Source organism: Dama dama, chromosome 5 (assembly GCF_033118175.1).
Source record: "Dama dama isolate Ldn47 chromosome 5, ASM3311817v1, whole genome shotgun sequence".
NCBI lineage: Eukaryota > Metazoa > Chordata > Mammalia > Artiodactyla > Cervidae > Dama > Dama dama.
Window position 1 is genome coordinate 42,706,325 of NC_083685.1, and position 16,330 is coordinate 42,722,654.

General features: G+C 38.3%; 1 protein-coding gene across 3 annotated transcripts in view; it reads right to left on the reverse strand.

The window, feature by feature from the left end:
- The window catches only part of SCLT1 (sodium channel and clathrin linker 1), a 232,551-nt gene that overhangs the window by 190,460 nt on the left and 25,761 nt on the right, over positions 1-16,330 (reverse strand). For all 3 annotated transcript variants that reach the window (XM_061142351.1, XM_061142350.1, XM_061142349.1), the window contains exons 3-5: positions 7,273-7,331; positions 6,641-6,713; positions 842-897 (exon numbers count right to left, since the gene is read on the reverse strand). In XM_061142351.1, the coding sequence (XP_060998334.1) occupies positions 842-897; positions 6,641-6,713; positions 7,273-7,331 (188 nt within the window). The remainder of the gene's footprint in view (positions 1-841; positions 898-6,640; positions 6,714-7,272; positions 7,332-16,330) is intronic.

Genomic DNA, 16,330 nt, shown 5'->3' on the forward strand with positions numbered 1-16,330 from the left:
ACAATGAAATACTATTTAGGACTCAAAATAATAAAAATTAAGAAACCTGGTAAGGGCAAGTGTTGATGAAAGATATGGATCAATAAAAACTCATAAATATCACTTGTGGGATGAAAATTGGTATAGCCACTTTGGAAATTAAACTGGCAATATATTACAGAATTGAACACCACATGGCCTATGACTCAGCAATTTCATCCCTTGAAATTCTTCTATCTATGCATGATACTGAGTGAAAAAAAGTACTTCTCAGAAGACTAAATAATACTTTTTTATATAATTTAAAAAAAAAACATAAAAATAGTATATCATTAGGGATAGATGTATCTATAAAAATTTAAAAAGCAAGGGAATGATAAAATTTCAAGACAGTATTAACTGCTGGCAGAGGGAAGGAGAGGGATGATGTAGGGAAAGAAAACATGGATAGGTGCATCAGTATTGATAACATTTTAGCTCTTAAATGGATGGTGGGCTGACAGGCTTTCTTTTTATTGGTATGTTTCCTAACGTATTTATATATTACATGCTATTCTACTACTACTGATTGCTAACATTTATAAAGTGTTTATTATACACCCTATTTTAAGCATTTACTTTGTCCTTTATAGTCAGCTCTATGAAACAGGTTCTGCTATTATCTCCCATTTATAGATGAGGAAAAGCACAAAGAGGTTATAACTGTCCAAGGTCACATACCTAGAAAGCAAAGGAGCCAGGAGTCAAAGAGGACATCAGGCCCCAGAGCCCACATTCATAACCGGGATACTAAATAAATAAAATACCAAGTAACAATAAAAGTTACCTAAGACAAAAATAAAATAACAGTTAATTGATCTACCTTTCATTTTCCTTGATGACATTTTCAAACTGTAGTTTCATCTCACCCATCTGCTTCTGAAAGAATAAAATATAGCTGTAGGAAAATATCTTCAAGACAATTAGATCTATATTAAGTATTAACAGTTCTTTCATATGCAAGCAATCTGTGACACTAGTCTATAGATAAGAAATAATTATTCTTCACTTCTAACAATATTAGATATTTTAATGATATAGAGAATATTCTGAATAGAATATAAATAAAACTTTCTTATGTAATATATTAATAAATATTCATAAATAATTTGTAAGATTTATAGATGCTTATAGTAAAAGAGATGAAACATATTCCTCAATATGTCACTGTAAGAAATACTAGATGATCCCTAGACCTTGACTATATGTCTTGTTTCATCCTACTTTAGGTGGAAGTCCATATAAGTGTGCTCAAATTTTGAAATGTAAAATGGTGAAAAAAAGCAAATAAAGATCTTCTTTAGCAATAATTCATTCAGTCTCTGATTGACCTCTTTTATTAGTTGTTATTTATTAATTTTTAATGAATAATTGTTAATATAATTAATATAATTATTATTTATTAATCTCTCTGCATATACAAGGCTGCTACAGTAAACCAGTGTGGTTAATAACACACACAGTAGTAGGAAATACAGTTAAAAAAAAATAAATAAAATCACTAACTAAAATACCAGTAAGAATAAAATACACATTGAAAAGGGAATGAAATGAAGGTATTTCTAATTTTTTCTGAGGGGTTAAAGGGATTGTAAGATTTCAACAGAAAAGGAAGGACATTTCGAGCAGGGTGAAATATGAGTAAAAGCAAAGAAGCAAAAAATATTAGCCAACACAGTCAGAGTCGTCAGTTCTCAATAAGAGTAAATGAGCAAATGGAGATCAGGAAGGAGGCCATGTAAAACCATACTTAAAACAAAACTGCAATCAACTCATGATCTGCCCATTAGTCTTGGTTGGGTACCCACAGCTAAAGGAGAAGTGCCAAGCCTGGAGTGAACCTGGCAAGGGCAGGGTGGAACAGGCAGAGCTCCAAGCCTTTCTCTCTTCCTGTCAACCAGAGAAGCTCAAGGCAGCTTGGTCTAGGAAACCAGTAACAGCCAATTATAACTACAAAATTGGCTTGAAAGGTGAACCTTTCCCAGCTCCCTGCTGTGCCTGAATCACAATTGAATAAAAATGAATGAATTCACTACCAGATAATTGAGAACTGACCATACATGGAGCGAAGCAATGAGAGGTAAAATTGGAAAGGCAGGTGGCAGGTCTTGAATGTCATGCTAACTAAGAGGTTTAGACTTTATTGTAGCAATTATTCTTTCTTTGTATTTTTTTTTTAATTCTTTAAAATTTTCAAAAATGTTAGTGTATCTTGAAAAACTTTATTCATTAATCAGGTGGGGTATATGCATTAATATGGATTCAGGGTAAATTATTATAGTAACACTAAAGATTTTTTACTGTGAAATATTGCAAAATATTTAAGAGTTGGAAGGAAATAAAATTCAGCAGTATCTTTCTTATCATCAAAATTTCCCCAATTATTTACATTTTCTGGAAGAAAATCTTTCACATAGAGAATTATTAGGAAAATTTTCCTGCTTTTGAGATACATTATTTTTTGACTGGGTCACTAAAATAAACCATAAGGACTACTGCTAATCAATAATATCTATGTGAGCACGTGTTCTTAGAAGTACCTCTCAACATCTTTTTTCTCCCTAAATGTAGCAGCTATTCTTATCACAGACCCTTGGGCATTCTGCTAAACCTACCTCTTTGAAATTAATCCAGTAATCACTTTTAGATTGAGAATGACAAATGGAAAAATGAAGTTAAATATCTTAGTAAACTAGCAGATTAAAGAGATAAATGAGTCAGACTGATTATAGAAAAAATTGAAAATTTAAGTTTAATCTCCAGAAACTAGATATTCTATTTTACAACTAACAAACCACAAGTCATTAATTTTGAGAGAGTGAATTCAGCAGGAACTTTAGGCTCACTATCCTAAACACTGGAGAAGGAAATGGCAACCCACTCCAGTATTCTTCCCTGGAGAATCCCCCAGACAGAGGAGCCTGGCAGGCTACAGTCCATGAGGTTGCAAGAGTCAGACATGACTTAGCGACTAAAGAGAGAGAGAGAGAGAGAGAGAGAGAGAGAGAGATCCTAAAAATAAAAGCATCAATTCCTTGGCGCTCAGCTTTCCTTATAGTTCAACTCTCACATCCATACATGAATAGTGGAAAACCACAGCTTTGACTAGACGGACCTTTGTCGGCAAAGTCACGTCTCTGCTTTTTAATATGCTGTCTAGGTTGATTAAAGCTTTTCTTCCAAGGGGCATACGTCTTTTAATTTCATGGCTGCAGTCACCATCTGCAGTGATTCTGGAGCCCAAGAATATAGTCTGTCACTGTTTCCATGTTTCCCATCTACTTGCCCTGAAGTGATGGGACCAGATGCCATGATCTTAGTTTTCTGAATGTTGAGTTTACAGCCAGCTTTTTCACTCTCTTCTTGCATTTTCAAGAGGCTCTTTAGTTCTCTTCACTTTCTGCCATAAGGGTGGTGTCATCTGCATATCTAAGGTTATTGATATTTCTAACGGCAATCTTGATTCCAGCTTGTGCTTCTTCCAGCCCAGCGTTTCTCATGATGTACTCTGCACATAAGTTAAGTAAGTAGGGTGACAATATGCAGCCTTGACGTCCTCCTTCTCCTATTGGGAACCAGTCTGTTGTTCCATGTCCAGTTGTAACTGTTGCTTCCTGACCTGCATATAGGTTTCTCAAGAGGCAGGTCAGGTGGTCTGGTATTCCGATCTCTTTCAGAATTTTCCAGTTTATGGTGATCCATACAGGCAAAGGCTTTGGCATAGTCAATAAAGCAGAAATAGATGTTTTTCTGGAACTCTCTTGCTTTTTTGATGATCCAGCGGATGTTGGCAATTTAGTCTCTGGTTTCTCTGTCTTTTCTAAAACCAGCTTGAACATCTGGAAGTTCACGGTTCACGTATTGCTGAAGTCTGGCTTGGAGAATTTTAAGCATTACTTTACTAGTGTGTAAGATGAGTGCAATTGTGTGGTAGTTTGAACATTCTTTGGCATCTCCTTTCTTTGGGATTGGAATGAAAACTGACCTTTTCCAGTCCTGTGGCCACTGCTGAGTTTTCCAAATTTGCTGGCATATTGAGTGCAGCACTTTCACAGCATCCTCTTTCAGGATTTGAAATAGCTCAACTGGAATTCCATCACCTCCACTAGCTTTGTTCATAGTGATGCTTCCTAAGGCCTACCTGACTTCACATTCCAGGATGTCTGGCTCTAGGTGAGTGATCACACCATCGTGATTATCTGGGTCATGAAGATCTTTTTTGTATAATTCTTCTGTGTATTCTTGCCACCTCTTCTTAATATCTTCTGCTTCTGTTAGGTCTCTACCATTTCTGTCCTTTATTGGGCCCATCTTTGCATGAAATGTTCCCTTGGTACCTCTCATTTTCTTGAAGAGATCTCTAGTCTTTCCCATTTTTTTGTTTTTCTTTATTTGTTTGCACTGATGGCTGAGGAAGGCTTTCTTATCTCTCCTTGCTATTCTTTGGAACTCTGCATTCAAATGGGAATATCTTTCCTTTTCACTTCTCTTCTTCTCACAGCTATTTGTAAGGCCTCCTCAACAGGCATTTTGCCTTTTTGCATTTCTTTTCCACGGGGATGGTTTTGATCCCTGTCTCCTGTACAGTGTCACAAACCTCCATCTATAGTTCATCAGGCACTCTCTCAGATCTAGTCCCTTAAATCTATTTCTCACTTCCACTCTATAATCAATAAGGGATTTGATGTACGTCATACCTGAATGGTCTAGTTGTTTTCCCTACTTTCTTCAATTTAAGTCTGAATTTGACAATAAGGAGTTCATGATCTGAGCCACAGTCAGCTCCCAGTCTTGTTTTTGCTGACTGTATACAGCTTCTCCATCTTTCGCTGCAAAGAATATAACCAGTCTGATTTCGGTGTCGACCATCTGGTGATGTCCATGTGTAGAGTCTTCTCTTGTGTTGTTGAAAGACGGTGTTTGCTATGACCAGTGTTTTCTTTTGGCAAAACTCTATTAGCCTTTGCCCTGCTTCATTCTGTACTCCAAGGCCAAATTTGCCTGTTACTCCAGGTGTTTCTTGACTTCCTCCTTTCGCATTCCAGTCCCCTATAATGAAAAGGACATCTTTTTTGGGTGTTAGTTCTAGAAGGTCTTGTAGGTCTTCATAGAAGCATTCAACTTCAGCTTCTTCAGCATTACTGGTTGGGGCATAGGCTTGGATTACCATGATACTGAATGATTTGCCTTGGAAACAAATGAGATCATTCTGACGTTTTTGAGATTGCATCCAAGTACTGCATTTCGGAATCTTTTGTTGACCATGATGGCTACCCCATTTCTTCTAAGGGATTCCTCCCCACAGTAGTAGATATAATAGTCATCTGAGTTAAATTCACCCATTCCAGTCCACTTTAGTTCGCTGATTCCTAGAATGTCAACATTCACTCTTGCCATCTCCTGTCTGACCACTTCCAATTTGCCTTGATTCATGGACCTAACATTCCAGGTTCCTATGCAATATTGCTCTTTACAGCATTGGACCTTGCTTCTATGACCAGTCCCATCCACAACTGGGTATTGTTTTTGCTTTGGCTCCATCCCTTCATTCTTTCTGGAGTTATTTCTCCACTGATCTCCATTAGCATATTGAGCACCTACCGACCTAGGGAGTTCCTCTTTCAGTATTATTTTGCCTTTTCATACTGTTCATGGGGTTTTCAAGGCAAGAATACTGAAATGATTTGCCATTCCCTTCTCCAGTGGACCACATTCTGTCAGACCTCTACACTATGACCCGTCCATCTTGGGTGTCCCCACATGGCAAGAAAACATTATAGAGGTTCCTTTAAAAATGGAAAGCAGAATTACCATGTGATCCAACAATCCCATTCCTGGGCATAGTCCAAAAAATACTAATTCTAATTCTAAAACTCTAATTCAAAAAGATATATGCACCCCAATGTTCATAGCAGCACAATCTGCAACAGCCAAGACTTGGGAGCAACCTAAGTATCTATTAACACACGAACAGATAAAAAAGATGTGTGATATATATAAACACATACACACACATTTACGTATAAACACACACATACAGAATGGAATATTACTCAAGCCATACAGAATGAAATAATGCATTTGCAGTAACATGGATGGTCTTAGAAATTAACATCTAAGAAAAGTAAGTCAGAGAAAGACAAACATCATACAATATCACTCATATGTGGAATCAAAAATTAATACAAATTAACAGAAACAGACTCACTGACATAGAAAATAAGCTTATGGTTGCCAAAAGGAAAAGAGGGAAGAGGGATAAATTAGGGGCTTATAGATACAGACTATATAGGGGTTACAGATATAGGTATTTATAGATATACACTATTATATATAAAACAAACAACAAGGACCTACTGTACAGAACCGGGAACTATATTCAGTATCTTATAATAACTTATAATGGCAAATAGTCTGAGAAAGAATACACATATATACACAAACACAGAAATGTGGATGACAGAATCAGTTTGCTGGACACTTGAAACTAACACAATGCTGTAAATTGAGTATAGGTAAATGTCTTCTTCCTTATCAAAGGATTTTTGAAGAAACAATGTCTATTTACTTTTTCTTTTTTAAAGAAAATATTACCAAAGGGTTAACACCTATGATTTCATACCTGATAATATTTCAGCTGACCATTCAGTTCTTCCAAATGCTTATCATGCTCAGTTATAAGTGGAACTAAAAAGCTAAGAAAAAATGCAAAGTTAGAAAGATGCATATTCTGTTTAATCTAGTTTAATAAATATATAACATGAGATAAATAAACATCAGAACTTGTATGTTAATTTCCTCCATCAAAACTTTTATATTAATTTTCTCCATAGCAATCAATATGTTACCTTTTTCCTAAACCAGAGATTCTCAGAGCCTTAGCTCAATTAATATTTCAAGCTGAATAACTTTTTTTTATTGTAGGGGCTGACCTATGCACTGTAGGATGTTTCGCAGCATTACTGGCCTCTGCATGTTAGATACCAGTGCCCTTGCCCTCCACAACAGTGACAAGCAAAACTGCTAGCAGACATTGTCAAGTATTTGGGGAGGGAAGGGAAGCAAAATCACCCAGTCGAGAGCCACTCTTAGAGATGATGATAGCAGCTTTTTTTCCCTTGTCAATTCAATGACAGGTCATTTAAACCTCATTAGAGCAGACTAGAAAACAAACATTCCTAAAACTAAAAAAAAAAACTTTTTAACAATAATTAAACATAATTAAGAAAATATTTTCTGGTAACTCAACCTTACCTTTGGTCAGCTGCCGAGTTTTCTAATGTGTCATCTCCATCTCCTTTGAATACACCTTTCTGTAACAGAAAATAGTGCATCTTAAAATTTTATTTTCTCATATCATTCGAGCCTCAACTGACAGTAGTTTAAAATTAAATACATTTAAAAATGTTATAACCTTAGAAAATCTGTTACTGCAATTACAAAAGAGAAAGAAAAAAATAATTGATGCTGAAAATTTTCACTAAATGTTAACACCTGTATATAATAAAACTCTTGGTAAACTAGAAATAGGAAGAAAATTCTCAATTGATAAAGAATAGCTACCAAAAGCCTATATCGATTTCGATTCTTGACAGTGAAACATCAGAAGTGCTGCATAATATTCAGTAATAATACAAGGCTGCTCATTAGCACTGCTGAAATTCAATGTTGTACCAAAGGCTCCAATCAGTGGAATTTGCTACACGGACAGGGAGCTGGAGACCTAAAGCTGAAAAGGAAGATGCAACACTGTTATTCACAGACAATTTCTGTTAACCTAGAAAACTCTCTCTATAATCTACCAATTATAAAGACCGAAAATAGAGTATACCAAGTCGCCAGATATAACTGCATCTCCAGATCTGACTGGGGGTGGTTGGAGTTTTGATTAGGACTAGAGCACACGGGGCTAGAAATAAAGAGGAGGAGGAGGAGGGACAAACACAAAGGAGTGTCAAGAAAGGGTGAGTAACAAGAAAGGAGCAAGATGAACAATGCAGCAAACGGATGGTCTGGAAGGACTGGGGGAAGATCTGGGAACGAAAGTCCTTAAAGTAGGATGGCAAGAAGAGATGACACTTGTCAGAAGAGGGGAACAGATAACACTGAAAGAGGTGGACAATGCTGGGAAGTAGACTGAGGGCTAAAAGACTGGGGAGGCAGGGGAGGAAGGTGGGCTGGATAACATGGGCAAGAAGGACCAGAAACAGTAAGTGGAGGCAGGGATTGGAATGGAAAAATTAGAGGTAGCTTTCCTGTCATTGCTTTTTTTTTTAGTGGCATTTCTGTACTTATCTTGTGAAAATGAGTAACCAGCAGAAACTGAGAGCTGCTCCAGCAACTATCTCACTACTGCTGGCATCATCCTGTGTCGGAATGCCCATTATGAGATACAGAAAAACAGATATGATTTGTGGTTACCAGAGGTGCAGTGTAAAGGGAGGGAGAAATGGATGAAGTTGGTCAAAAGGCACAATTTATAAGATCCACTTAAAAGATAAACAAGTACTAGGGGTATAAAGAAAGAAAGAAAGAAAGAAGTGAAGTCACTCAGTCGTGTCCGACTCTTTGCGACCCCATGGACTGTAGCCTACCAGGCTCCTTTGTCCATGGGATTTTCCAGGCAACAGTACTGGAGTGGATTGCCATTTCCTTCTCCAGGGGATCTTCCTGACCCAGGGATCGAACCCGAGTCTCCCACACTGTGGGCAGACTCTTTACCATCTGAGCCCCCAGGGAATCCCTAGGGATAAAAAGTACACTATAATTAAGATTAACATTGTTGTCAGTGGGTCCTTCCTATACAATAAGTCTAGTTACCACCTGTCACCTGACAAAGATACATTATTATTGACCCTATTTTCCACGTTGTATATTGCATTCTGTGAGTCATATATTTTGAAAGTTAACTTAACGTCCCATACCTATTTCAAACATGCCCCAACCCTGCCTCCCTTCAGGCAAGCAGTTTATTCTCTGCATCTCTGGCTGTGTTTCTCTTTTGTTATTTTTATTCATCTGTTTTAAGATTTCATATATAAGGGAAATCATACAGTAATTTGTCCTCTGTCCGACTTATTTCACTTAGTATAATACCATCTAGGACCATGCATGTCAACACAAATGCAGAGATTTCATTCTTTTTTTATGGCTGATTATGAAGACCTAGAAGACCTTCTAGAACTAACACCCAAAAAGATATCACAGGGGACTGGAATTCAAAAGTAGGAGATCAAGAGATACCTGGAGTAACAAACAAGAGGTGCCGTGGAGTACAAAATGAAGCAGGGCAAAGGCTAAAAGAGTTTTGCCAAGAGAACGCACTGGTCATAGCAAACACCCTCTACCAACAACACAAGAAAAGACTCTACACATGGACACACCCAGATGGTCAATACCGATATCAGACTGATTATATCCTTTGTAGCCAAAGATGGAGACGCTCTACATAGTCAGAAAAAACAAACAAAAAAAAAGACCGGGAACTGGCTGTGGCTCAGATTATGAACTCCTTATTGCCAAATTTGGACTTAAGTTGAAGAAACTAGGGGAAAACCACTAGACCATTCAGGTATGACCTAAACCAAATCCCTTATGACTATACAGTGGAAGTGAGAAATACATTCAAGGGATTAGATCTGATAGACAGAGTGCCTGAAGAACTATGGACAGAGGTTCGTGACACTGTACAGGAGGCAGTGATCAAGACCATCCCCAAGGGGAAAAAATGCAAAAAGGCAAAATGGTCATCTGATGAGGTCTTACAAATAGCTGAGAGAAGAGAAGCTAAGGACAAAGGAGAAAAGGAAAGATATACCCATTTGAATGCATAGTTCCAAACAATAGCAAGGAGAGATAAGAAAGCCTTCCTCAGTGATCAATGCAAAGAAACAGAGGAAAACAATAGAATAGGAAAGACTAGAGATCTCTTCAAGAAAATTAGAGATACTAAGGGAACATTTCATGCAAAGATGGGCTCAATAAAGGACAGAAATGGTAGGGACCTAACAGAAGCAGAAGCTATTAAGAAGGGTGGCAAGAATACACGGAAGAACTGTACAAAAAAGATCTTGAACCAGATAACCACGATGGTGTGATCACTCACCTAGAGCCAGACATCCTGGCATGCCAAGTCAAGTGGGCCTTAGGAAGCATCACTATGAACAAAGCTAGTGGAGGTGATGGAATTCCAGTTGAACTATTTCAAATCCTGAAAGATGATGCTGTTAAAGTGGGTGCAATTATTAAGTCAATAAATTTGGAAAACTCAGCAGTGGCCACAGGACTGGAAAAAGTCAGTTTTCTTTTCAATCCCAAAGAAAGGCAATGCCAAAGAATGTTCAAACTACCGCACAATTGCACTCATCTCACAGACTAGCAAAGTAATGCTCAAAATTCTACAAGCCAGCCTTCAACAATACTTGTTAATCATGAACTTCTAGAGATTCGAGCTGGATTTAGATAAGGCAGAGGAACCAGAGATCAAATTGCCAAGATCCATTGGATCACTGAAAAAGCAAGAGAGTTCCAGAAAAACATCTACTTCTGCTTTATTGACCATTGCAAAGCTTTTGACTGTGTGGGTCACAACAAACTGTGGAAAATTGTAAAAGAGATGGAAATATCAAACCACCTTACCTGCCTCCTGAGAAATCTGTATGCCAGCCAAGTAGCATCAGTTAGTATCAGATATCAAACAGACTGGTTTCAAATTGAGAAAGGAGTACATCAAGGCTGTATAGTGTCACCCTGCTTATTTAACTTATATACAGAGTATATCTTGTGAAATGCCAGGCTGGAGGAAGCACAAGCTGGAATCAAGATTGCCAGGAGAAATATCAATAACTTCAGATACACTGACAACACCACCCTTATGGCAAAAAGCGAAGAACTAAACAGCCTCTTGATAAAAGTGAAAGAGAAGAGTGAAAAAGTTGGCTTAAAACTCAACATTCAGAAAACTAAGATCATGGCATCTGGTACAATCACTTCATGGCAAATAGATGGGGAAACAGTGGAAACAGTGAGAGATTTTAGTTTTGGGGGGACTCCAAAAATCACTGCAGATGGTGACTGCAGCCATGAAATTAAAAGATACTTGCTCCTTGGAAGAAAAGCTATGACCAACCTAGACAGCATATTAAAAAGCAGAGACTTGACTTTGCCAACAAAGGTCCGTCTAGTCAAACCTACGGTTTTCCACTAGTCATGTATGGATGTGAGAGTTGAACCTTAAGGAAAGCTGAGCGCTGAAGAATTGACGCTTTTGAACTGCAGTGCTGGAGAAGACTCTTGAGAGTCCTCTGGACTGCAAGGAGACCCAACCAGTCCATCCTAAAGGAAATTGGTCCTGAATATTCATTGGAAGGACTGATGCTGAAGCTGAAACTTCAAAACTTTGGTCACCTGATGAGAAGAACTGACTCACTGGAAAAGATCCTGATGCTGGGAAAGACTGAACACAGGAGAAGGGGATGACAGAGGATGCAATGGTTGGATGGCATCACCGACTCAATGGACAAGATTTTGAGCAAGCTCCAGGAGTTGGTGATGGACAGGGAAGCCTGGTGTGCTGCAGTCCATGGGGCTGCAAAGAGTCGGACAGGACTGAGTGACAGAAATGAACTGAACTGAATATTCCACTGGGCTTTCCTGGTGGCTCAGCAATAAAGAATCCACCTGACAATGAAGGAGGTGCAGGTTCAATCCCTGGGTCAGGAAGATTCCCTGGAGAAGGAAATGGTAACCACTCTAGTATTCTTGCCTGGGAAATGCCATGGACAGAGAAGCTTGGTGGGCTCCTCTGTCCATGTGGTTGCAAAGAGTTGCACATGATTTAGCTATTAAAGCAACAACAATATTCCATTGCACATATGTACCACATCTTCTTTATCCATTCATCTATTGATGGGCACTTAGGGTTTTTCCATATCTTGGCTATTGCAAATAACGCTGCAATAAGAAAATGGTGCATATATCTTTAGAATTAATGTTTTTCTTTCTTTGAAAATGCTCAGATGTGGAATTGCTGGTTTGTATGGTAATTCTATTTTCCATGTTCAGAGGAGCCTCCATTCATTTTCCATAGTGAATGTACCAATCTACATTTTTACCAACATTGTGCATGTGTTCCCTTTATTGCACATCCTACCCAACACTTGTTATTTCTAGTATTTTTGATAATAGCTGCTCTGACAGATATGCTTTCAGTTTTTCACCACTGAGTACCACACTGGCTGCAGGGTTTTCAAATATGGACTTAACCAGGTATAAGTGTGTTCCTCTATATACACTTTGTTCAGAGTTCTTATAAATGAATGTTAAATTTCTTTAAAAGCTTTTTTTTTTTTTGCATTGAGATAATCATATGATTTCTATTCTTCAATTTGTTAATATGGTGTTTTTTACTGACTAATTTGCCAATGCTGAACCATCCTAGAATCTATGATAAATCCCACTTGAGCACAGTGTATCTGCTCTCTTAGAACTGCTTTTGTTGCACTGCAACAAAATTATAATACAGTACTTCCCCCACACGAGTGAGGGTTCTAGGGCTCACGTTGGGCTCCCTAGTCTGGGGATTCCTGAACCAGGAAAAGGAGCTCCCAGAGTATCTGGCTTTGAAGGCCAATGAGACTTAATATTGGGAGAGCCAAAGGACTGAGGGTAATAAGACTTCACTCTCAAGGGCAAAAGAAATAAACTGACAGAAGCCTGGACCAGACAAATGTGGTTGTCTTGGGAAAATTCCTGGAGTGGTGCAGGATGGCTGCGGCAGACATAAGTGGGAGCTATCTACTTCATGGACACTGCAGTTGGTGGCCAGCATCTTGAGATCTTCCCTCAAACTCATCAGTGCCAAGAGCTGACCCCACCCAACAAGCTGTAGGCACCAATGCTGACACACTTCATCAAACAACTAACTGGGCAAGGTCACAGCCCACCCATCAGCAGACAGGCTGCCTAAAGACTTCCTGAGCACAAGTCACCTCTAGACATGCCTCTAGACATAGCACTGCACGTCAGAGACCCAAGACTCAGCTCCACTCACCAGTGGGCAGGCACCAACTCTCAACTCCAGGAAGCATACACTAGCCTCCAGAACAGCCTCACATACCAGAGGTAAGACAAGAGATGCAAGAAAACCACAGTCCTTTAGTATGCATATCTAGCCTGCCTACATCAGGGAAAACCCTACCCTAGGATCAGATGGGTCCCAGTCCTGCCACAAAGCAGGCCAAGGCAAACTTCAAGACACCACAAAGCAAATACCCAACTGTATCAGTAACCAACCCCATCTGACAGCAGGTGTGAGATCTCTGGATCCTTCAGTCAGACTCCAGGACCCAGAGCTCTGCCTGCCAGTGGTCTGGCACTAACCCCAGGACCTGGCTTCAACCATCAGCATGGGTAAGCAACAGCCCGGAGTCTTCTGGATGCAGACACTGCCCACCGGTGAGCCAGCACTAGCCCCACAGCTCCCTACGGCTCTGCAGCCAGCCACCTGTGACTAGGCCCCACTAACCAGCAGTCAGCAGCATCCACACAACACAGTGCCTGGCAACTATCCAGGCTAGGGGCCAACCACACCTACCAAATCGTCCACAGGGTCAGCCTGCCACACCAGAAGGACCCACACAGCCCTACTGGGGCAAGTCCTAGAACACACAGCTTGAGTGATGAGAGAGAGGGTTGTGTGCTGCTGGGACACAACATACCTCTCCTACTCTCCAAGGTCAAGAAATGTAACAAAACTACCATATACATAAAAATCTGAATAGCAACTTAGGAAAAATGAGATAGCAGAAGAATATGTTCCAGCCAAAGGAAAAAGATAAAATCCCAAAGAAATAAGTGGCATTATGATAAGCATCTACCTGAGGGAAGGTCAGAGTAATGATTATAAAGATGATCAAAGAATTCAGGAGGAGAATGGATGTACAAAGCAAGAAGTCAGACGTCTATAACAAAGAGTTCCAAAATATAAAGAACCACACAGAAATGAAGAATACAATAATGGAAACAAAACATACACTAGAAGGAATCAACAGTAGACTAGATGATACAAAGAAATGGATCAGAGAGCTGGAAATCACTGCTGCTGAACAGAAAAATGATGAAAAGGACAGTTTAAGAGACCTCTGGGACAACATCAAGCACATTAATATTTGCATTATAGGGATCCTAGAAGGAGCAGAGAGAGATAAAAAATCTGAGTAAATTTTAACAAATAGGTGAAAATTTCCCTAACCTGAGGAATGAAATAATCACCCAAGTCTAGAAAGTGCAGAGAATCCCATCAAGGATGAACCCAAAAGGAACACACCAAAACATATTGCAATTAAAACAACAAAAGTTATATACTAAGAGAGAATATTAAAAAACAGCAAGGGAAAGCAACAAATAATATGAAACAGAAGGCCCATAACACGGGCAGTGATGTTTCAGCAAAAACTCTGCAAGTCGAAAGGGAATGGCATGATATTTAAAGTCATGAAAGGACATAATTATGGCTGATTTGCACTGTTGTATAGCAGAAACGATCACAACACTGTAAAGCAATTTTCCTCCAATTAAAAAATAAAGTGATGAAAGGGAAAAACCTACAACCAAGAAAAACTATACCCAGCAAGGCTCTGGATCAGATTTGCTGGAGAGGTCAAAAGCTTTACACACAAGCAAAAGCTGAGAGAGTTCTCCACCACCAAATCAGCTTTATAATAAATGACACAGGAACTTCTCTAGATGAAAAAGAAAAGACCACAGTTAGAAACCAGAAAATTACTTAGCGGAAAAGCTCCCAGAAAAGGCAAACATGTAGTAAAGACAGGAAATCATCCACACACAAACCTGGTGGGGAGGTTAAAAGATAAATGTAGTAAAATCATCTGTAACCACAATAAGCAGTTAAGGGATATATACAATAATTAGATGTAAAATATCATATCTACAACAGTAATCATGAGAGGAGAAGAGTACAAATGTAAGGTTTTCAAAATGCATTTGAAATGAAAACATCAGCAACTCAAAACAATCACATACATATACATATATGTATGGACTGCTATACAAAAACCTCGTGGTAGCCATAAAACAAAAATCTATAATAGCTATACACACAAAAAAGAAAAAGGAATTCAAAAGTAACACTAAAGATAGTCATCAAATCACAAGAGAGGGGAACAAGAAAGGAAAAAAGATCTGTAAAAACAAATAGAAAACAATCAACAAAATAATAGTAAGAACATATACATCAATAACTATGTTAAATGTAAATGGACTAAATGCTCTAAATAAAGACATAGTGTGTGGATAAAAAACAAGACTTTCTGCCTACAAGAGACTTCAGACCTAGAGACACACACAAACTGAAAGTAAAGGGATCAAAAAGCTACTCAATGCAAATGAAAATCAAAAGAAAGCCATAGTAGCAATACCTATATCAGAAAAAAAGACTTAAAGACTATTGCAGGAGACAAAGGAGGACACTACATAATGATCAAGAGATTGATCCAAGAAAATATAACAACTGTACATATACACACACACAACATACAAGCACATCAACATATAAGGCAAATATTAATGGACATAAAAGGAGAAATCAACAGTAACACAATAATAGTAGGGGACTACTTACGTCCATGGATGGATCATCCAGACAGAAAGTCAATAAGGAAACACAGGACTTCAGTGAAACATTAGACCAAAAGAACAGAAGAACTTAAATGATAAAGGTATATATACACACAATCTTTTCAAGTGTATATAAAATATTCTCTGGCATGGATCACAAGCTAGGCCACAAAACAAGCCTAGGTAAATTTAAGAAAACTGAAACCATATCAAGCATCTTTTCTGACCACAATACTATGAGATCAGAAATCAAATACAGGGGGAAAAAAACTGCAAAAAAATCACAAACACATGGAGACTAAAGAATATATTACCAAACTAATTTATCACTAAAGAAATCAGAGGAAATCAAAAAATACCTAGAACCAAATGAAAATGAAAACAGAACCACCCCAAATCTACACGATGCCTTAAGAACAGAGAACAGTTCTAAGAGGGACGTTTATAGTAATAGCAGCTTACCTCAAGAAATAACAAAAATCTCAGATAAAACAACCTAACTTTATATCTAAAGCAATTAGAGAAACAAGAACAAACAAAACCCAAAGTTAGTAGCAGCACGTGGACTTGGAGGGCATTATGCTAAGTGAAATAAGTCAGACAAAGGAAGACAAATACTCTACAACATCACTTATATGTAGAATATGAAATAGGTAACAAACTAGTGAATATAACC